The sequence below is a fragment of the Aedes aegypti genome, chromosome 1 (assembly GCF_002204515.2).
Source record: "Aedes aegypti strain LVP_AGWG chromosome 1, AaegL5.0 Primary Assembly, whole genome shotgun sequence".
NCBI lineage: Eukaryota > Metazoa > Arthropoda > Insecta > Diptera > Culicidae > Aedes > Aedes aegypti.
The window spans coordinates 250,613,930-250,634,274 of NC_035107.1; the positions used below are offsets into that span (position 1 = coordinate 250,613,930).

The 20,345-nt window shown below is 39.7% G+C and overlaps 1 protein-coding gene across 1 annotated transcript; it reads left to right on the forward strand.

Moving 5' to 3' along the window:
* Positions 1 to 4,016: 4,016 nt before the first annotated feature.
* LOC5563712 (nuclear pore complex protein Nup107) lies at positions 4,017 to 16,501 on the forward strand. The gene is made up of 4 exons (XM_001647954.2): positions 4,017 to 4,174; positions 4,234 to 5,518; positions 14,770 to 15,370; positions 15,603 to 16,501. Exons 2-4 carry the CDS (start codon positions 4,298 to 4,300, stop codon positions 16,415 to 16,417), a joined length of 2,637 nt encoding a protein of 878 aa, XP_001648004.2. The 5' UTR covers positions 4,017 to 4,174; positions 4,234 to 4,297; the 3' UTR covers positions 16,418 to 16,501.
* Positions 16,502 to 20,345: the final 3,844 nt, after the last annotated feature.

The following is a 20,345-nucleotide window of genomic DNA, read 5'->3' on the forward strand; positions in this document are numbered from 1 at the left end:
AATTCCGGCTCACTATTACGTACATAAATTTTGTATTGGTTTCTCCCTCCCAGGAATAAACTAACTAAGAAATAGGTTCCCAAACACAGTTCCTGAATTCTCGAAAGCATAATCCAACTGGCCATGTTGATGAACGTAAAGCAGCTTCCTTGAAATTGACATCGATTCCAATCTTGAATGAGATATAGGGCAACATTGCTGGATTTTTCCACGCTGGGACAAGCATTTTTGCTTCGATCGGGGTATCTGAAGAGAGACATTCTTGAAGCTTTCGGGTTATCCACGTTTTCTGGAGGAATAGCAGACTTTGATTTTGTATTCAAAATACGTTCATTTCTCATCAACCAGCAGAAACCTTCACAAGCAACGCTGTCAGCATCTCTCTCGATCGGTGTGGTGCATTGTTTGCATATCGGTCGATTGTTTCCACTTCTATTATCAGCCATTCTGAACATCAAAAACTTGCGTTTTCGACTTCGGTGCAAAGGCAGTAATGAGTATTATTTCTCTTCGTTTTCTACAATGCTTGATATTTTCTCGAAAACTTTAATGCGAATGATGAAAACACACAACTAGTCAAACAAACGCACATTTGAATGAATTAACGGAAACACGTCAATTTTGACGAAAATGCAGATGGGACTGACTGCCAGCTTATAATGGATTTCTTGTCCACAGTTGATCAGCAGATGTTTTTTCGTTTTATTTTGTGTGGGGAAAGGCATCTAGCATGAAATTTCTTGTAAACGAAAGCATTAATCTTAAAAATATTTGGTAGGCGTGATAGGCATTACGTACAATCGGTTCCAAATATTTTTCTGAAAAAAGTTCCCAATTTTGAGAAATAATTTGTTAGATGCATTTCACCATACAAATGATTTTCGCGTTAGGCCATGCATGTAAGGGTTCATTCAAATGTTACGTAACGCAAAATTTGCCAATTTTAGACCCCCTCCCTCCCCCACGTAAGGGCCCATTCACAAATTTCATAACGCTAGAGGGAGTGGGTGGGTGTCCTAGCGATGTTACGACCCATAAAAAATTGAATAACATTCATACAAAAAGCGTTACAAGGGGGTGGGTGGGTGCCCAAAATAGCCAATTTTAGCGTTATGAAATAAAGGAATGAACCCTAACAGCTTTTGTATGGGAAATTTTTAATTTTTGTATGAACCGTAACACTACGTAAGACCCCCTCCCTCTCCCTGTTGCGTTACGTAATATTTGAACGGCCCCTAACCCATTGCCTTCCATTGTTTCAATAACAACTCTTCATTTGTTTAAAAACTAAAAATTGTTGAATTTGACAGCTGCGTCAAACGGGGTGCAACAAAATTATTTTTTTGTTTTAACTATGTTTTTCTTTTGAAACAACAAATTTATGCATTGAAATAAAACCTTTAATATCTTAAATTAAATAACATTGTTTTTTTGATGGGACAATGTTCTTGTTTGAAATAAGAAACACTTTTCTGTTAATCCCATTCCCTTTATTTTTGTTTGGAAATAAACAATAAACAACGATAATCGCTTCGAAACGTCTACTTTACTTTATTTTGTGAAAGTAAAAGTATTGGAACATGCACCAAAATCCAATTAACTAAAGATTGTTTTTTATCCGCTTCGCGACAAAATGACGAGATAAAATCACCATCTTGTGTAAAAATTGACTGCAATACTAGAGGATGCATTAGTGGAATTAAAATTTAAGAAATACTTACCAAAAATAATGCTGATTGTGGTTTTGCTTACTCCAAAACTGTTACAAAAATCTATGACCCGAACTTGTTGCAAGGTCATTTTAACTACGCCTTGTACTACAAAAAAATTAACCGCATTTTCACCGTTTCTACTAAGCAACAAAATGGTGGGACTGTTTTCTTGCTACATACATGTTATTTGGGTTCACAAATTCCATTACGCTGAAGGAGATAGGGGGGTCGTTGAGTTGTTACAGTCTCTGCAATATTTGATTTTTTTTTTACAAAATCCATTACGAGTGCGATGGGTGGGTGTTAAAAATGATCATTTTTAGCATTATGAAATTTGTGAATAAACCCAGCGGAACGGGTCTGAAGCAGGGTGGGTATACGACTGTCAACTACGAACAAAGCTCACCTAACAATCATCTCTCACGCGGGCCGGCCCAAACAGCACAGGTCGAAGATGCGGGCCAAGCCAAGCAGTAAACGCTTATGCTTTCCAACCCGCAACCAACGGGATGTCTAGCAGCGTTGTGAGCTACACTAACACACTCAAAATAAAACATGAACGGTAGGCCTACCTCATTTTGCGTATACCCCCCTGGTCTATAGATATTGATAGTCCATTTTACGAGACGTTTTTGAACAGCTGATCGCTTATTTTATGAATAAAATTTTGACAGGAGGCGGTGTCGTAACGTGTGAAAGTAACAGCAATATCATCAGTGTTGCCGTTTCGTAAAATTGACTATTCGAGCAATCTACACGGAGAAATATTTTTACCTAATTCTTGAGTTTACTTTACCCAAAATTAAGTATATCGATTATAGTTTCATCCTGAGAGAGAGGAGACAGCTCACTGACAACTGGTTTGTTTTCTTGGCTTCTTTGATTTCTTCTTCTCATGTTTTGCTTGTGCACAATGGTTCGGAAAGCACAAACTGGGTCAAAACCATTTTCACATCCCATTTGTTATCAAAAAGATCATAAATTTAAAAATTTTCAATAGCAATTGGAGTCCAATCGACAATATTTAAATATGCAACTATCTATATGCGATAGCACAGGAAAACAACCTAAATTTTCAATCACATCCAGTTTTAGTTTGGTTAAATTTTGACGGTTTTTCACGATCTGCCCCTCGAATGTGCGGTTTTCCAGTGACAGTTGATGACAGGTTCCCATGACTTTTGGGAGCTCGCAATCTAAGCCAGCTGTCTCCTCTCTCTCAGGTTTCAACCCAAAATCTCTCGGTTTTCTCTTTCTCCCACACGAATGTTGTCAAAAATAGAGAGAGCTGCATCTAACCAATGGGGGTACTTTGGCCCAATAAGCCAAATTTGGGTAAATGCAACTTTTCTTATGTTTGGGTCGAAAGAACTCAATTTTGCGTTAAATCAACCCAAAATTGAGTATATTTTTCTAATTGAATCAAAGCCAAACCAGCTAGTGGGGACCTTGGAAATTTAGCCAAAATTGAGTTATTGGGCTCAACTACGGAATTGCGTTGAAACAACCCAAAATTGAGTTGAATTCCGTCTCCGTGATACACTGAAACAAACATTGCAGTAATGAGAACCATGAACGTGTTTTTAAATTTACTATTCCAACCACGATTGAGCTATCATGAACGCTTTTTATTTGCGTTTCGTTCCCTCTCAATCAAACCGCGTCGATAGCCTAGCGGCTAGCGTTCGCGCTTGGCAATCACCAGATCCTCGGTCCGATTCTGGTCTGCTGCAAGTTTTTAATTTTTACTATACAAATGGTGCCATGGTAAAATTGAATGCACAAAATATTCTAAATAAATGCGAATTTAGTCTGCACAAATCAAGTTGCGTTGTGCACGCAGCGAACTGGACTATCGAATTTCATACATTTTGCCTTATGAAAGGTGGAACGATTATTGCAATACGAACGCTTTATACATCGTTTTAGCATCACTCCTCATCAAGGCGTCGATAGGCGCGTGGTGTAAACTCGGGCCTATCGATCGCAAGATTCTTGGTTTGATTCCAGGTTGCCACGAAAACGTTTTTTGTTTTCAAATTCTGGTTTCATAAGGCAAATTTATAAATTTCAACCCGATATCTTGTGGCGAATTTTCATAAGGGGTTCCTATGTTTATCGATAGTCGATTTGTCTGAGTGTGTATTTAATTTAACCCTCTGATGTAGTATTTTCAACCGCAACGCTGTTATCAGTGTAACTTTAAATTTCGAGCACGGTGTGCAAAGTAGAGCCTCTACTGTAAGGCTCTCAAACTTTAGCACTTTTTACCTTGGCCAGTCTACCACGTAACTCATTTTATTTCATTGAATGTCAAATATAAATCAAACAAAATTTTGAAACGCTCTCGTTCGGTCAATTCGCGCAATTTGTACGGAAAATATTTGATGAAATTGAGTTTTTGTATGTTTAATATTTAATTTTATATCAAAGTGATGCACAGTTGTACTTTACTTTAACAAGTATGTTAAATTTGTTTCTCAAACCTTGAATATATAAACAATTTCTTTGCTTTCGGCAGTTGCAGGTTATGTTATTGCCGCTTACTCCAAACACAGTTTCGAATCCCTGAGTCCGAATCCACGATGAGCCAACTCGAACGCTCGCTGCTTCTGCTGGACGAATCCGTCGTCAAATCCAAGCGAGGGCTTCTCCGGGCAAAAGACCGTGAGCTACGCAGTCCCCATCAATCGCTGCTGGGTGCTGGTGAGCCAAATGAATCGACAAACGCCGAATTTGATGTGTCCCTGACGGTGGGACCGCACGAACTCCGTAGCTTCATGTTCGATAGCCAGCAGAATAATCTGTCGGCTAGTAGGTTGAGTTTGGCCGGAAGTCAGATCAGTACGACGGGACTGAATGTGAAACATCGGACCGAGGCATTGTTCGGGCAGTTTTTGGAAGTGCTGCAAAGGAGAAACAGCGAAGCGGAGGTTTTTGAAACCGTTGAGGATTTGATAGAGACCTTGGACGAGGTTTTGAATGGCATCGACAAAATGATGTCGCAGACTGCGTTTGGGAAGCAAAGGAAAGTCTTGGCCGATGAAACGTGGTTGAACGTAGAGCGAGATACCTGGAAGCTGCTGTTTGCCCTTTACAAAGATCGACTGGTAGTGCAGAAGGAAGATGCCGAAATGGACGATTTGCCTTTGGTTAACAGCGAGAGGGCAATTGTGGAGCACTTGTACGCAGCGAATGCCAATTTAAGAGAATACCAGCTAATTGTGGATTGGTTAGAACAAACGGCATTGGAACAGAATCGAATGCAAATCGGGCATTTTACGGATCGGACAATTGCCTGGGAGAATACACTGCATCAGTTGCAAAACGTCGGATTGACCGCTTTTGGAAGTACTAGGGAGATAGTGAAGAGTTTGGATCCGGATGCGCCGGTTCGAGAGCGTCGTCCTTTGCACGATTTGGACGTTGAGGATCAGGCGCGTCTTTCTAGACAAATCTTCCAGGAGGTGCGATTCGGGAGAATTGAAGAAGCACAAAATCTGTGCGAGCACTCTGGACAACCCTGGAAGGCTGCGATACTGGAAGGATGGAGATTGCATCACGATCCGAACTATGAACCTGCAGCAGCTACTTCCGGCAAAGCTTTGACCGTGGGTGTAAAGCAGGCCATCGAAGGTAATCCACGGCGGGATCTGTGGAAAAAGTTTGCCTGGAAGATGGCCGAAAGTCGAGCCGTGGATGATTATACCCGAGCCACCATTGGATCGTTCTGTGGAAATTTAGATTCTCTGTTGGGAATTCTGGGTGATCATAATTGGACGGACGTGCTGTGGGCTTATCTAAAGGTAAGTTGTTGATCCAATTGTACATATAATCAACGAACGGAGTTGATAATCAAATGCTATTATTCCATCCCAAATGCCCAGATTCTCGGGCCTCTGTGTCTGAGCTTCTGGTAGTCTGAATTGGAAGAAATCTGAATGGCAAACTACAAATAACCTGAAGTTTAAATCAAAGTGCCAAGAAACTTACTGACCAATACTAGGGCAAGACGTTCATACGCTGGTTAAGCCCTAACTCTCTAACGTTTTTACTATACTTAATCTAACTTAACCTAAACATTTTATTTGACCTTTGTTCCAACGTTTCAACATTGGATATTCTATGTAACTCATTGGTACTATACCAGGGAGGAAGTCTCAAAATCATTTTCAAAATTTTATTTTGAATTCTCTGCAGAGCTTTCTTCATGGTATAACAACAGCTAGTCCATATTGGTACAGCATACAACATGGCTGTCCTGAAAATTTGTTTGAATATCAAAAGCTTGTTCTTAAAACAAAGTTTTGATTTTCTATTAATAAGTGAATAGAGACATTTTACATATTTGTTACATTTGGCTTGAATGCCTTCAATGTGATTTTGAAAGCTAAATGCTTATCTAGCATGAGCCCCGGATACTTAACTTCATCTGACCAATTTATTGGAACCCCTCTCATCGTGACAACATGTCTACTTGAAGGTTTCAAATAAAGAGCTTGTGGTTTATGTGGGAATATTTTTAGTTGAGCTTTGGAAGCATTAGGAGAAATCTTCCATTTTTGCAAGTATGAAGAAAAATATCCAAACTTTTTTGCAATCGACTATAGATGACACGCAGACTTCGTCCTTTGGCGGAGAGGCCTGTGTCATCCGCAAACAAGGATTTTTGACATCCCTGAGGTAACTCAGGTAAGTCAGATGTGAAAATATTGTATAATATTGGTCCCAAAATGCTGTCTTGGGGAACACCAGCTCGTACAGGAAGTCTTTCAGATTTGGAGTTCTGATAATTAACCTGAAGTGTACGAATTGACAGATAACTTTGAATTATTCTAACAATGTATATTGGAAAATGAAGTTTTTTAATTTTACGATCAAACCTGCATGCCAAACACTGTCAAATGCTTTTTCTATGTCTAGAAGAGCAAGAGCAGTAGAATAGCCTTAAGATTTGTTGGAACGGATCAAATTTGTTACACGTAAGAGTTGATGAGTGGTCGAATGTCCATGGCGGAATCCGAACTGTTCATTGGCAAAAATTGAATTTTCGTTGATGTGGGCCATCATTCTGTTCAAAATGACCTTTTCAAAAAGTTTACTGATGGAGGAAAGCAAACTGATTGGACGATAGCTAGAAGCTTCTGCCGGTTTTTTGTCTGGTTTTAAAATCGGAACAACCTTAGCATTTTTCCATTTGTCAGGAAAATATGCTTATTGAAAACATTTGTTAAATATATCAACTAAAAATGATAAGCTACTTTCTGGAAGTTTCTTGATGAGGATGTAGAAAATTCCATCATCGCCAGGAGCTTTCATGTTTTTGAATTTTTTAATAATAGTTCTCACCTCTTCCAAATCAGTCTCCCAGGCATTTTCGAAAACGTTCTCTTGATTGAGAATATTTTCGAACTCCTGAGTAACTTGATTTTCAATTGGACTAGTAAGTCCTAAATTAAAATTGTGCGCACTTTCAAACTGCGTAGCAAGTTTTTGAGCTTTTTCGCAATTAGTTAGTAATAAGTTATTTTCCTCTTTCAATGCCGGTATTGGCTTCTGAGGTTTTTCAAGATTTTAGATAATTTCCAAAAGGGCTTAGAGCCATTATCCAATTGAGAAATTTTATTTTCAAAATTTTTGTTTCTTAATTGTGCAAAACGTTTCTTGATTTTTTTTCTGCAAATCCTGCCATATAATTTTCATAGCATTTCGCGAGTGCGTTGAAATTGCCTTCTCCTCACGTTTTTAAGACGGATCAAGAGTTTAAGATCATCGTCTATAATCACGGATTCAAATTTTACCTCACATTTTGGAATTGCAATGTTCCTGGCTTCAACAATGGAATTTGTTAAAGTTTCAAGAGCATTGTCTTGATATTTCTTTAGTTTCTAAAGAAATGTTAACATCAAGATTAGAGTCAACATACGTTTCATATATATATTCCAGTCGGCTCGTAAATAATTGAAAGTGAAGCTGATAGGATCGCTTCATGGGATATTTGAAATGTAACAGGGACATGATCAGAATCAAAATCAGTATGAGTAACTAATTGGCTACAAAGATGACTAGAGTCGGTTAAGACCAAGTCAATCGTAGATGGATTTCTAGAAGAGGAAAAACATGTAGGGCTATCAGGGTATTGAATTGAGAAATATCCTGAAAAGCACTCATCAAATAAAATTTTGCCGTTGGAATTACTTTAAGAATTAATTCATGACCGATATTTGGCATTAAAATAACCAATGACAAAAAATTTTGACTTATTGCGAGTCAATTTTCGCAAGTCAGTTTAGAGCAAATTAACTTGCTGTCCAGAGCATTGAAAAGGCAAATAGGCAGCTATGAAAGTATATTTACCAGACTGTGTTTCATCAGAAACACCTAAAGTTTCAAAAACTTTAGTTGCAAATGACGAAAACAGTTGATGTTTTAAACGCCTATGAATGATGATTGCAACTCCCCCACATGCCCCATCAAGTCGATCATTACGATAAACAAAAAAGTTAGGATCTCTTTTGAGTTTAGATCCAGGTTTTAAATACGTTTCGGTAATAACTGCTATATGCACGCTATTAACTGTGAGAAAATTAAACAGATTGTCCTCTTTACCATTCAGAGAACGAGCATTCCAACTTAAAATATTTAAATTATTTGATTTGTATATTTTACACCAACTTAGACTGCTTCAGTCATAGTGGTGGCTTTGAACATTGCATCAATCATTAAATTCAATTGTTCAGTTAGAAAATTAAAATCAGAGGCAGACATATCACTTGAAGTGGGTACATTTGATGATTTCCCATTAGAATTTTCGGTAGCCGAAGAAGCTGAGTAGGAGTTACCTGTGGCGGTAGGATTTTTTTCAATTTGATTTAAAACAAGTAGAATAGGTACTCATGGAACGAACGGGGGAGGAGTTCAAATTACCTGCTACGATATCGGCAAAGGATTTACCGTGAGTAGATACATTAGAAATTGAAAGATTTGAACGGCTACCCGACGGATTAAAATTAGTTTGTGAATGAGGATGATTATAATCTTCCTGATGGGTATGATTCCTAATCAAGCGATCGTTAACTGAAAAATGAGCATTGTTCGATACTATACCAGGCAAATTCCGGAAACGACCGTTATCGTAACGGATATTATCTTTCATCTGCCTGGCACGAGCCTCAATGACTCTCTTGCGTGAAGGGCAATTCCAAAAATTTGACTTATGATTGGCCCCGTAATTTGAGCATATAAACTTGATGGTATCTTCCTTCATTGGACAGGCATCCTTAGTGTGAGAAGAACCTCCGCAAATCATGCATTTAGCATCCATGCGGCAATTTTTTGTACCATGACCCCTCTTTTGGCACCGACGGCACTGAGAGGGGTTCTGGTAATTTCCTCCAGGTTTCTGGAAATGTTCCCACGTCACACGGACATCGAACATAAGTTTAGCTTTTTGTAAAGCTTTAATATTATTTAGTTCTTTTTTGTTGAAGTGAACTAAATAATATTCTTGAGAAAGCCCCTTCCGAACAATGCCAGATAGGGTTCTCTTTTTCATAATGATTACTTGGACTGGGGAAAATCCAAGTAATTCATTTATTCCCTTTTCGATCTCTTCAGGTGACTTATGGTCACTTGAGAAACCTTTCAAGACAACTTTGAACAAACGTTCAGTTTTGTCGTCATAAGTAAAAAAATGTACTTCTTCTCTTCAAGATGTTTGAGAAGAAGTTCGCGATCTTTAAGAGCTTCCGGCAAAACGCGACAGTCTCCTTTCTTTGCGATTTGGAAAGAAACCATGATTCCCCTAATGGAGTTCAAGATCTCCTGCCTAAATCCCCCAAATTCGGAACAACTGACCACGATAGGCTGCTTCCTCACTTGAATCAAAGAGCCTGGGCTAGAGGCTGCTTCGATTTGGTGTTCGGAAAATTTGTCTAGAGCATCGAACTGATTGCTCATTTCGATACAATTATTCATTTCACCCTTGGAAAAAAGTTCGCATTCCGGGGAAACGTCCTTTCTTCCATTCTTGCCACGTTTAGTGACAGTTTTAAATCCCACTCTTTTGGAAGGAAGTTGCGAATTCAGAGATTCACCCTTCCTTTTGTTTGTTGTTGATACCATGTTAAGTTAATAAACGGAAGAAGACGTGACCTCTTAAGAGGTTTTTTCCCAAGACGGTGTCCAAGAAGAATTACCACCGCTAGCTTTCGCCAACGGGTCAAATGAAAAATCTAACGCATGGCTCCAAACAAGGATCGTAAAGGGATCAATAGTAGAAAAAATAGCACTGAAAAGTACTGTTTTAGTAGCACTGAAAAGTACCGTTTATAATTTTAGCACTGAAAAGTACTATTTTTGTAGCACTGAAAAGTACTGTTTTATTGCTTTAGGTAGTTTTTAAGAAAACTTCCAAGAGCAGAGAGAATTCGTGTACGCACAGCACGAAGGTACGATGCGCACTGCTCAGTTTTCAATGATTCTGCCAAATGTCCATTATGCTAAATGACTATTATGCCGTTATGCCAGATTATTTTATGCCAAACGGATTTATGCTAAATGACTTTATGCCAACCAGCGTCCCCCCATCTTATTTCAATATTTTAAGTGGAAAAAATTCGCGGAAATATTTTTTTGCACTACGTTTGCACTACCACACTGAAATAAAAAAGTTTTAGAATTGGTTCGACGTAGACCTTAAAATAACTAAATTAAAACACCGTCAATTTTCTAATCACTTGGGGTAAGTCAAAAGTTTCTCGGTGGTGGTTGGTCCCAAGTGATAAATCCTACCTCCGTTCTGGTCACGATCTTCAGATTATCGTGATTCGTCAACATTCTTATTGATAAAGTGGGGGGACTGGCTTGAAATGGAGTTTGAAAGAAAAGAATGTCAGAACAGGTATCCACCGGCGACGCCAAACGGACCAACGTAATGTGGTGTAATCTGGGATTTGTGGATTGAATACTGATATTTTTGCCAAGCATCAATATGGGTGACTTCCGAGGATAGCGAAACGTAAGAGGGGTTATGACAAGGTTGTGGGTAAATCCATCACATTGGGGTTGTGACTCTGTGTCTTGTAAGGAATAGGGTCTGCTTGGTATTGTAGTATGCAATAGAGTTCGGAATTGATAGACAGACTTTGAGGAAAGAAGTGGCAGCAGCACCTTGGATCTTCGAGGGCGCAGGTCTGGAGAGTTGGGCAGCTGTTAATGCTGGGTTACATTACGTAGAAAGTGGAATCTGTTTTGTCTCGCATAAATTATGGGAAGTATTTGAAAATGGTTTCTTGTTCAGAATGTGTAACGCAAGAAAGAATCTTTAGCTCTGCGTTATATTAGGAGGTTATTATAGTGCAGGGTCGAAGAGAGGATGAATATTTGATTACTTAAACTTTACGCTGCAAGATATTCGTAGTCGTTTTTCGTTTTTTTCTGATCTGCCCATAACTGCATATTTGTAACATTCGACAAAAGTAGGCATTGAGTAAATGGAATACCAAGTTTGCATTTTATTGCATTATGGGAGGAAACTAAAATTTCAAAAAATCACTAAGAATTTAATAGCGCCTTTTTTAAGCTGAAATTTTGTACAACTCGTATCGCATATTGGATGAATGGTCAGAAAATAATTCTGATAGAAATTTCGTTGCTACTGCATTATGAGGCTGATGTATAATCTCAATGTGACTGTTATGCGGTTACAATTGCCAATGTGACAAATCAACTTGGTATTTTTTTCGAATTTTCTAGAACAATCTCACAGATTTCAGTAAGTTGATCGAATGTATTTGTCATTTGATGACTCTCCCCGGTATTAACTCAAAATTGTCAAAAATGTCTAATGTGACAAATATGCAGTTATGGGCAGTGATGTACAGGTATAAACAGGTATATTTAGCCTAAATAACCTAAATAATGAACAATCATACGCGTAGAGCCTACGGGTCATGAAGTTAGGATTGAAATCAAAGTAATATTGCGCATTTCTTTCACACCACAGGATTATCGCAGAAGTTTTTACATGTGCGGAGGTGCCGGTAGAGGCAGTGTTGCCACATTTTTTTCGATTCTCATCTGTGTTTTTAGGCGAAAAAATCTTTTTTATCTTAAGTCAACCTCCAAAAATCTTGGTAAAAATCTGTGTTGCGCTAAAATCAAAATAAACCCTTTTTAGATCGAAAAGAACCTTTGCAAACGTATTATGACTATTCTTGGCATATCAACAATTTTTAATTTGAACTTATTCTACTAAAAATAAATTAAAAGTGCATAATTCATTCTAAAACTATAATGCACTTAAGTATTTCAGTAAAAAAAAACTTTTCTGCTTCATATTTTCCAAAAACCGTGTGCTAAACAGCTGTAATATTCTAAAATCTTTTTTTTTTGTCTCAAAAATCTGTGATCTGTGATCACAGATATCTGTAGGCAAGAACAGGAAAAAATCTGTGTAAGTAGAGATAAATCTGTGTATGTGGCATCACTGGGTAGAGGTGCGCGATTGCGCCGAGTCGGGTCGGTGTTTTCAGCGGACTCATATTTCGCAAATCGAAGAATGAGTGCTCTGAGGGCATCAACATGATTCGATGCGGTCCCACACTTTTATTTGTGCTTTTGCACTTGTCTTATTAAATAGGAATACTTTGTGTTAGGGAAAGTGTAGGAGAATAAATTATGAATTATTAGAATTTTCTGATAGAGGCAGAGTTCAAATGTTACTTAGGTATTTGAAAGCAAATGAGAATTACATTAAATAATAGATAAACACTAATGCTCATATTTTTATATTTTATATTTTTCATTTCATCGCGGTCCTCATTGCCCGAGCGGAGTCGACAAAACTCGAGGTGGATAGAATCTACGGAACTACGATACGGAAAAGAAACAGATGAGAAACTATCGATACATTTATTCAACTATAAAAACCACGTTTTAACGTAATAACTTTATTTCTTTCTTCTCGTTTCAGCAATCCAACAGCCAAACCATTTCTACTATCTTTTCATTTCCTCTTCGTTACATTTATAGTCCCTCTGGTACTGAATCGAATGGCGCATTCCGCTTTTATTAGCGCTGTCTTTGCTGTACGTTGAGCATGGTGTCGGAGGTGGTGTGCTCTGTAGAACATCTGATGTGCTACACGGCACGCCACTTCCGGCATTTTGTTTGGCGTGCGGGATGGGCAGTGCTGGTGATGAGGTGGAGGGCGCTATTCGGTTTAGTGGCAGAGTGACTATATCTATTTAATGTATCTGAAACTTGTGGGACCGCTTTAATTCCGGCGCCTGCTTGTGGAAGAACCCGGTGTGCTAAACGGTATAGGACATGTTAACGGGGGAGGCTTGGTAGGTCCTCACCCAGCCCGTGTCTAGATTGGCGGATAATTGTCTGCCAGGGTGTGGATTGAGCAATTACAATTACAATTACAATTACTTGGGGTAAGTCAAAAGTTTCTCATTAGAAATTGAATTTGTGTTTGCTCTTTAGGTAGCTATGGACCTGTGCATGAGTTCACGAATTTGACGTTTGAGCGGTGCCGAATTCACTTGTTGCCATGGTCACGTAAATAACACGGCACCGCTCAAACGTCAGATAGTGAACTCGTGCATCGGTCCATAAGTAAACAAGGTTCGCAATTATCATAGAAAAGCAGAACGTGCTAATACTTCAAGAAACACTTTACTCAAAGCGTTAAAAGCTATTAGAAATCATGAAACTCCCCTAAACATAACAATATTAATGTGTCTACATCGGACAGCCGATTGAAAGGAAGAAGTTTGTAGAAAAAGTTCCAATATAAGAGAACGCTTCGAAATCCCGTGGAATGTCTATGTAATGCTAGTTCAACACATAAAAAATGAGTCAACATATTATTCCCCATTTTGAAAATGCCGAAATCATGAGTTGAGGGTAACTATACATACACTCAAAATAATCCACACGTTTCTGTTACGTGAAAACATACGTGTTTTTTTTTTCCATCGCACTTTCCACGTATCACTTACGTGAATTTTAGGTTGCTCTGAATGAACGCATGAACGAATGAACTTCATCCGTTAACCAATGTTTCACGTAACAGCTACATGATTTTCCCGTAGCTTTCAATAGATCCCAGATGCTCTTCCATTGCAATTTATCGGAATAAATTCATAGCAGCCGACCTTATTATCCATAGGTTTAGGAATACGAAACGATTTAAAAATATAGGTAGCGATATTTATTGTATTCAATCGATAAAGGTGCGTTTTGAATCAAATATTCTGCTAGATATCCAGTGAACGTTTCTCTAGAATAGGAGTTCATAGGCAAATCAAAACATTGGCTGACACAGCGGTAACTACGGTCCAATTACAATTGAACATTATATCTGTAAATTGACACAAATGCTGTAACTAATCGATTGACAAATACACAACGCATGTTTACCTTGAAAACAATTCGAAAAAATGTTTAGAAGTCCAACAGTTTTTCAATGTTCTTGAAAACAATTAGCGACTACCCTCTTTGCGTCCAAGGCCATCACTGAATGAACGGGTTATGCAGATGTCAAAATGAACTTGAGTGCTTACGTGAAATTCACGTAAGAGCGATAGGTAACCGCAGTAACAATCACCGGATCTCCACTTGGTTTTTGTGTGTGGTCAGGTAAAGTGAAGATAAAATGAACTTGGAATGATCTACGTGATTTTTCCTGTAGCAATGACGTTTGGATTATTTCGAGTGTAGTAATCTATCACCTTGATATACGATTATACATTAAAATAAGTGGTATATATCAATAAATAGATCGAACAAATGGCTGCAGTAATTATACACTATACCCCAGGAAAACCCACCTTAAAATGACTGAAATAAAGGTAAAGAATTCATTACACACAAAACATCAGGTTATACGTAGTTCGTCATTCAAATTTCAGTCAATTTGGACAACCAGAATCTGAGATACAGATTCCCAAACATGGGCATTTTGCATGAAGAAAATAGCATTTGATTACTATATTTTGTCACTGACTGTACTTACATTCTCAAATTTAACTTTCATAAATTGCAGACTCAAATCGACATCCGCGTCGAGAGCGAAATCCGATCGCACTGTGTCAAAAGTTATCTTCCAATGCCGGAGAAGTACTGGAACAGCAAAATGTCTTTGGAGCAAATCTTCGAGGAACTGGAGGCGCACAAAAACATTCGCATCAAAACGGCCGCCCGCGATGTAGATCGTGTCATTCAGAAGTATCTGATTCTGGATGATATTCCGGAGCTGATGCGCCAGTTCGATGCCTGGCTTTCGGATAGTTCCTTCCCGTTGACGGCGCAGATGCTTCGTTTCCTAACCCATCTGGTGTTATTCATTCGCCAGATTGGAAAACAGTGCCAAGAAGACATTGGCGACAAGGTTATTAAGCGCTACGTGGAATGTTTAATCAAACACGGCGATGCCCAGCTGGTAGCTTTCTACACAGCCGCTCTGCCCACCGATTTGCAACTATTGATGTATTCGAGCTTCCTGGAAACGATTACCGAAACGCAGGCAAGGAAACGTGTCTTGGAAGAAGCGTACAACTTTGGTTTGGACGTTCCGGCCATTACGGTCTACACGGTGGAGAAGATTCGGAACCGCGAAGACGAGTCGGACGTCAAACCACAGGAAGGTAAGTTGATTTGCTAATATTAATCGAAGCCAAACCTCAAATTTTCAAGAGCACAAATCTGGAGAACCAAACTTAAATTCGAACTGAAAAAAATTGCGAAAACGCGCCAACATGTGAAAATTTGCACGAATCGGTTCACTAACAAAAAACTACAGTTGTTCAAAAGCTCTGGGGTCAATATGAATAATACAGACAAATGGTTATTAACATGTTGAACCATTTTCCTTCTCAGGTGACATCACACCTCTGGATCAGATAAAAATTTCCTCGCTCGAGTGGCTCATTTTCTATCCGGATCAGCGAGGTGAACTGCTGTGGCAGGCGAATAGTTTGGTTCGCGCCTTCCTCGCCAAACGTAACGTTGAAGCAGCACGGAAAGCTTTTGCTGTGGTACCTGTTGATACGATTCAGCAGATAATCAACAACTACGGCTCGAAAGATGACCTTCCACGTAAGGAGGAAGCCAGCATCAAAGAATATCTTTGCCATCAAACCTACCTGGCGGCGATTGACGGTTACAACGATTGGGTTGAGTATTACTACAACATGAAGCCGAAAGCCCCACAGTTGGTCAAGTCCAACAACTTTACGGAACGTGTTGCCTCGGAGCATCGCGAGCAAACCTACCGGATGGATCTGGAACGCTGGCACTCTCAGCTGCAGGAACAGACCACGGTTACGCGGGATCTGTTGTACAATATTCTACTATTTCCCGAGAAGGGATGGCTCATCGATCCGGATTTCGATGGCAAGGAAGATGGCCAAGAAGAGGAAGACTGGCTTAATCGGGCCGTTCAAATGGAAAACTTGCGAAAATTGTGCATTCCCGATGTGGTACTGTTGTTGCACCAGATATTCACACTTTCCGGCCGATACAGCGAGAGTTTACAACTAGCCGATGTCATTAGTTCGGAACAACGACAGCTTTACAGCGTCTACTCGAAGTACAAACTGGCGGAGGTTATGACCAAAATTGCCGAGTCTTCGTTGGCACTGATGAATGAGAAATTGGATCCATTCGTTGGAGATGAAGGAAAGAAAAAGTAAGTTTGGATCGTGTTAGTATGGTAAGTAGACTTTTTTCCCAGTATAAGTTGTTTGCATTTAAAATAAATATACTTCCAACGTAAATTATTTGCATTCAATTTTTGAGAAAATTCATGAGAGGAAAGTGTTGCACTGGGGAGCAAACTCCGATAACAATAGAGAAGGATATGGCAGAGCTTTGAGCATTGTCGATACTCTGAACAGAAGAAACGATTGCGAAGCTATCCTGCGACAAATGCAACAACGTTCAACCTCATCTACTGCGGAATAATTCGAATATGAAGCTACCTTTTCAGCGCACGGATTGAGCAATGCTCTTTATGGCCTGCGACGTGTTTTCAATTGAGTGGCGTCGATCTTTGATTTCCATCTGACACGAAATATGCTTCGTCGAATACTTGACCGTGTAAAATTTGAAAATAGCGACAGAAAAGTTTTCTAGTTAAAGGCTTGGGACCCCCCAGCCTTGAGGTTACGCTTTCGCTTCATAAGCGGAAGGTCATGGGTTCGATTCCCAACCCCTCCACAAAAAAAAAGTCCAGCCATCAGAAGACGCCGCACGGAGGACCGTGCTTTGGGGAGCACATACATCCTCTGTCAGTATTAGATGATGACTGAGATAAACTGATCCTCTTCGCAGGCAGCTAGCCTCAAACGACTCAGGAACACGGCAAAACGAACTACCGCAAGAGCAATGGACTATAGCTTATATATGGAATTTGATTGGACTAACAGCAGAGCACTCTCCTACCTGCTCAGTGTGAGAGTAAAAAGAGTAGAAGAGAGTGAAAGTAGATGTAAATATAGATTAGTTGAAAATAGATCTGTATCGGTAAAGAAGATACAGATTTACAATGATTCCGGCACAGTGGTGGCCACGAGCACAGGGTGCCTTTCCAATAAACATAAGGATAAAAGGCTTGGGAATCAATGTTCACCTTCAGTGGTGTACAACTGCTGATGACATGCTCTAACATCTTCGTCGCTTGACGAAACCGAAAATCATATACAGTCATCTCTCCCTTACTCGATATTCTGTATCTCGATGTTTCCCCTAACTCGATGGAATGCGCGGTCCCTTCAATCTAGCATGCTTTGATACCTCTGTATGTCGATACCTCTCTAACTCGATGTTCCCTAACTCGATGCTATCTGATTCAGTTTCTCAGGTAAGTTTACCTCTCTAACTCGATATTTTCATGAAAAGTTCCAAATGTCCTCCAAACGTTAATATATTTCATGAATTTGATTATTATGATTAAATTGATAGTAAAATTAAGGTTAACTGCCAATTTCTGGGAGCTAAAATTTTTAATTTTTGCAGATCGGTAAAAAAGTGTCACATAGGTAAATGCGGAAAAATTATATTGTTTTTCACGTTAAAATAACTATTCTGAATGTATTTTGCCAAAATAATAAAAAGTTTAAAATTTGAAAAATATGTGTTCTGTATCTCGATACCTCCCTAACTCGATGGTCCCTTCAATATCGAGTAAGGGAGAGTTAACTGTAATTTTAACTCTAGGGCAATTTGTCCGTTATTGCGGTATTAAAATGTGATGTGTTTCCATTAACGAACGTAAAATGCGATGTTTTCAAGAACAATCAGAAGCGATCAACGAGAGGTCTGTTGGTCAAACGGAAAAGGGAAATAAATGATTCCTATTCGAGTGCTCGCTAGAAACAGACATCTTTAAACTTTTAAACCAGTCACTAGTGAAAATTACTGGAAAATCTATTGACAAGCATTCACCGCAGCACCATTGGAACAAGACCAGTCTATAGTTTGTAGCCTGTTATTAGCACAAAATGCCGGCCTTGCAAATAGTTGTTGAATTTTTTCCCGTAATAAATGGCCAGGGCTTCCTTATCCTACCGAGTAATTAGCTTCATGCTTCTTATAGATCCTGGACGCAAATGAGTTGGGTCACTCGATTTAGTCCAGGAACTCGTGAACAATCACTGCTCGAATTCCTTCGTTCGAAGCGTCACAATAAAGCTTGAGTAGAAGTTTCGGATCGTAGTAGGCAAATACTGTGTCTTCGGAAAGAAGTTTCTTCGTCGTCTCGAAAGCCTTCTGCCGGTTCTTCGTTCACACAAATTTGACGTCGTCCTTCAACAGCTCGTACAATGGTTTTAAACACTGGGCCAAACCAGGACAAAATTTGGCATAATAGTTGACAAACGCCCGAACCTCCTTGGCATCTTTTGGTGATTTGACCTCCATGATTGCTTTCACCTTCTCAGGATCCTTGTGTAAGCCATCATGATCTATAACGTGACCAAGATAACCAACTGATAACAGTACAGCATCCAGATTTGCCAAGTGCTCCGTAATAGTCCGGTCTGATACCATTATATCGTCCAGATAAATTTCTGTTCCACGGCACACCACGTCCTTCAGGGGACTTTCTCTAATGTTGCTTGAATAATGAAACACGCTGGCTTCGTTCTGAACGGAAGTTGGTTCATCCAGTAGACACCCCTGTGTGTGCTCTAGGCCAACAATTTTTCCACCATTAACTGATAATACGCGTTCTTCAGGTCGAATCTCCTCGATTACAGGAAACGGATTACGATCGTCCATCTAATGGGTTAATTGTGATACGGTAATCTAGTCGTATTGACAAATCCTTTTTGAGAACGGGGACAAGTGCCGTTACCCATTCGACCTCTGACGATGGTGACCTTCTCCTTGAAAGCGAGAGGAACCTTTCTGGGCTTGCAGAATTTCGGGATTGCTTCTTCCTTGAGGACCAATCACACCTTGTCGTGCTTGAAATGACCTAATACACCACCGAAAAACTCAGCATGCTTACTCAATAACGGCTTAAGTTGCTTCTTGCAATCAACTTCCTTTTTCGATATGTAACAAAAATCATTTTTGAAATTCCAGCGGCACATGGTCCGCCGGTCCAGTAACGGCTGTTTTGTTCCCTCGAACACGTAAATCTCCTCCGTGGACACTTGGTCCTTGTATCGCATCTCCGCATTGAATGTGCCGACCGCTCGGAAACCAAATCCATTGTTGCTTGTTGTGAACTCATATTTGGAATCGATGTTCAACGGCAGCGTAGAAAACAAATTGTCGTGAAGTTCCTTAGAAACGGCATTCTCCGGACTACCGTTGTCCAACTCGAAACGAATAGGGCATCCGTTGACTGGAATCCGTACCATCACCGGTGGGGGTAATCGACTTTTTCTTCTCTTTTGGCTGCTCCGACGTTTTCGTGAGGCAAACTTTCGCCAAGTGACCCTTCTTATAACATAGCTTGCACACGCAACTTTTATAATGACACTTCCGAAAATCGTGGTCCCTTCTACCACAGGCAAAACACTTCGCTTCAGGACTTGACTGCTTTTTGTCTGCTTTATGTTGGACTTCATGGACGTCCAGAGCTATTCGCTGTTGTAGGGAACATACTTTTTTCAGCGCAATCTTCATCAAATCGTTGAAACTCATTGCGGCATCTTCTTCGCAGACACGCTCGAAAATGGGGCCACGACGGAGGCCCATCACGAACAAATTCTTGATAATTGTGTTCAGGTCTTTTCCAAAATCGCAATCGGCGGACAGCTTCTTCAGAGTCGTGGATCATTCCACGACTGATTCTGCATCTCCTCGCCGGGCTTCAAAGAACCGTGCTCGCTCTCGGAACACAATCAGCGTCGGGGTAAACCGCTGTTTTAGCAACTTGCAGATCTCGGAAAACTTCTCCTCTTCTGGCAGCTCCGGGAAGCACAAGTTTTTCACGATTTGATACACTTTCATGTGAAGACTTGTTTCTTTATTGAAGCTAGTTCTTAAACTGACTAGAGTACAGAAATTGGATGGTTTATATAGCTGTTTAAACCAACAACCGGCTGGTTGCTAGGCGCCAACAGATCTCCAAACGCATTGCTTTCAATACGCCTCAGAGTAGAAGAA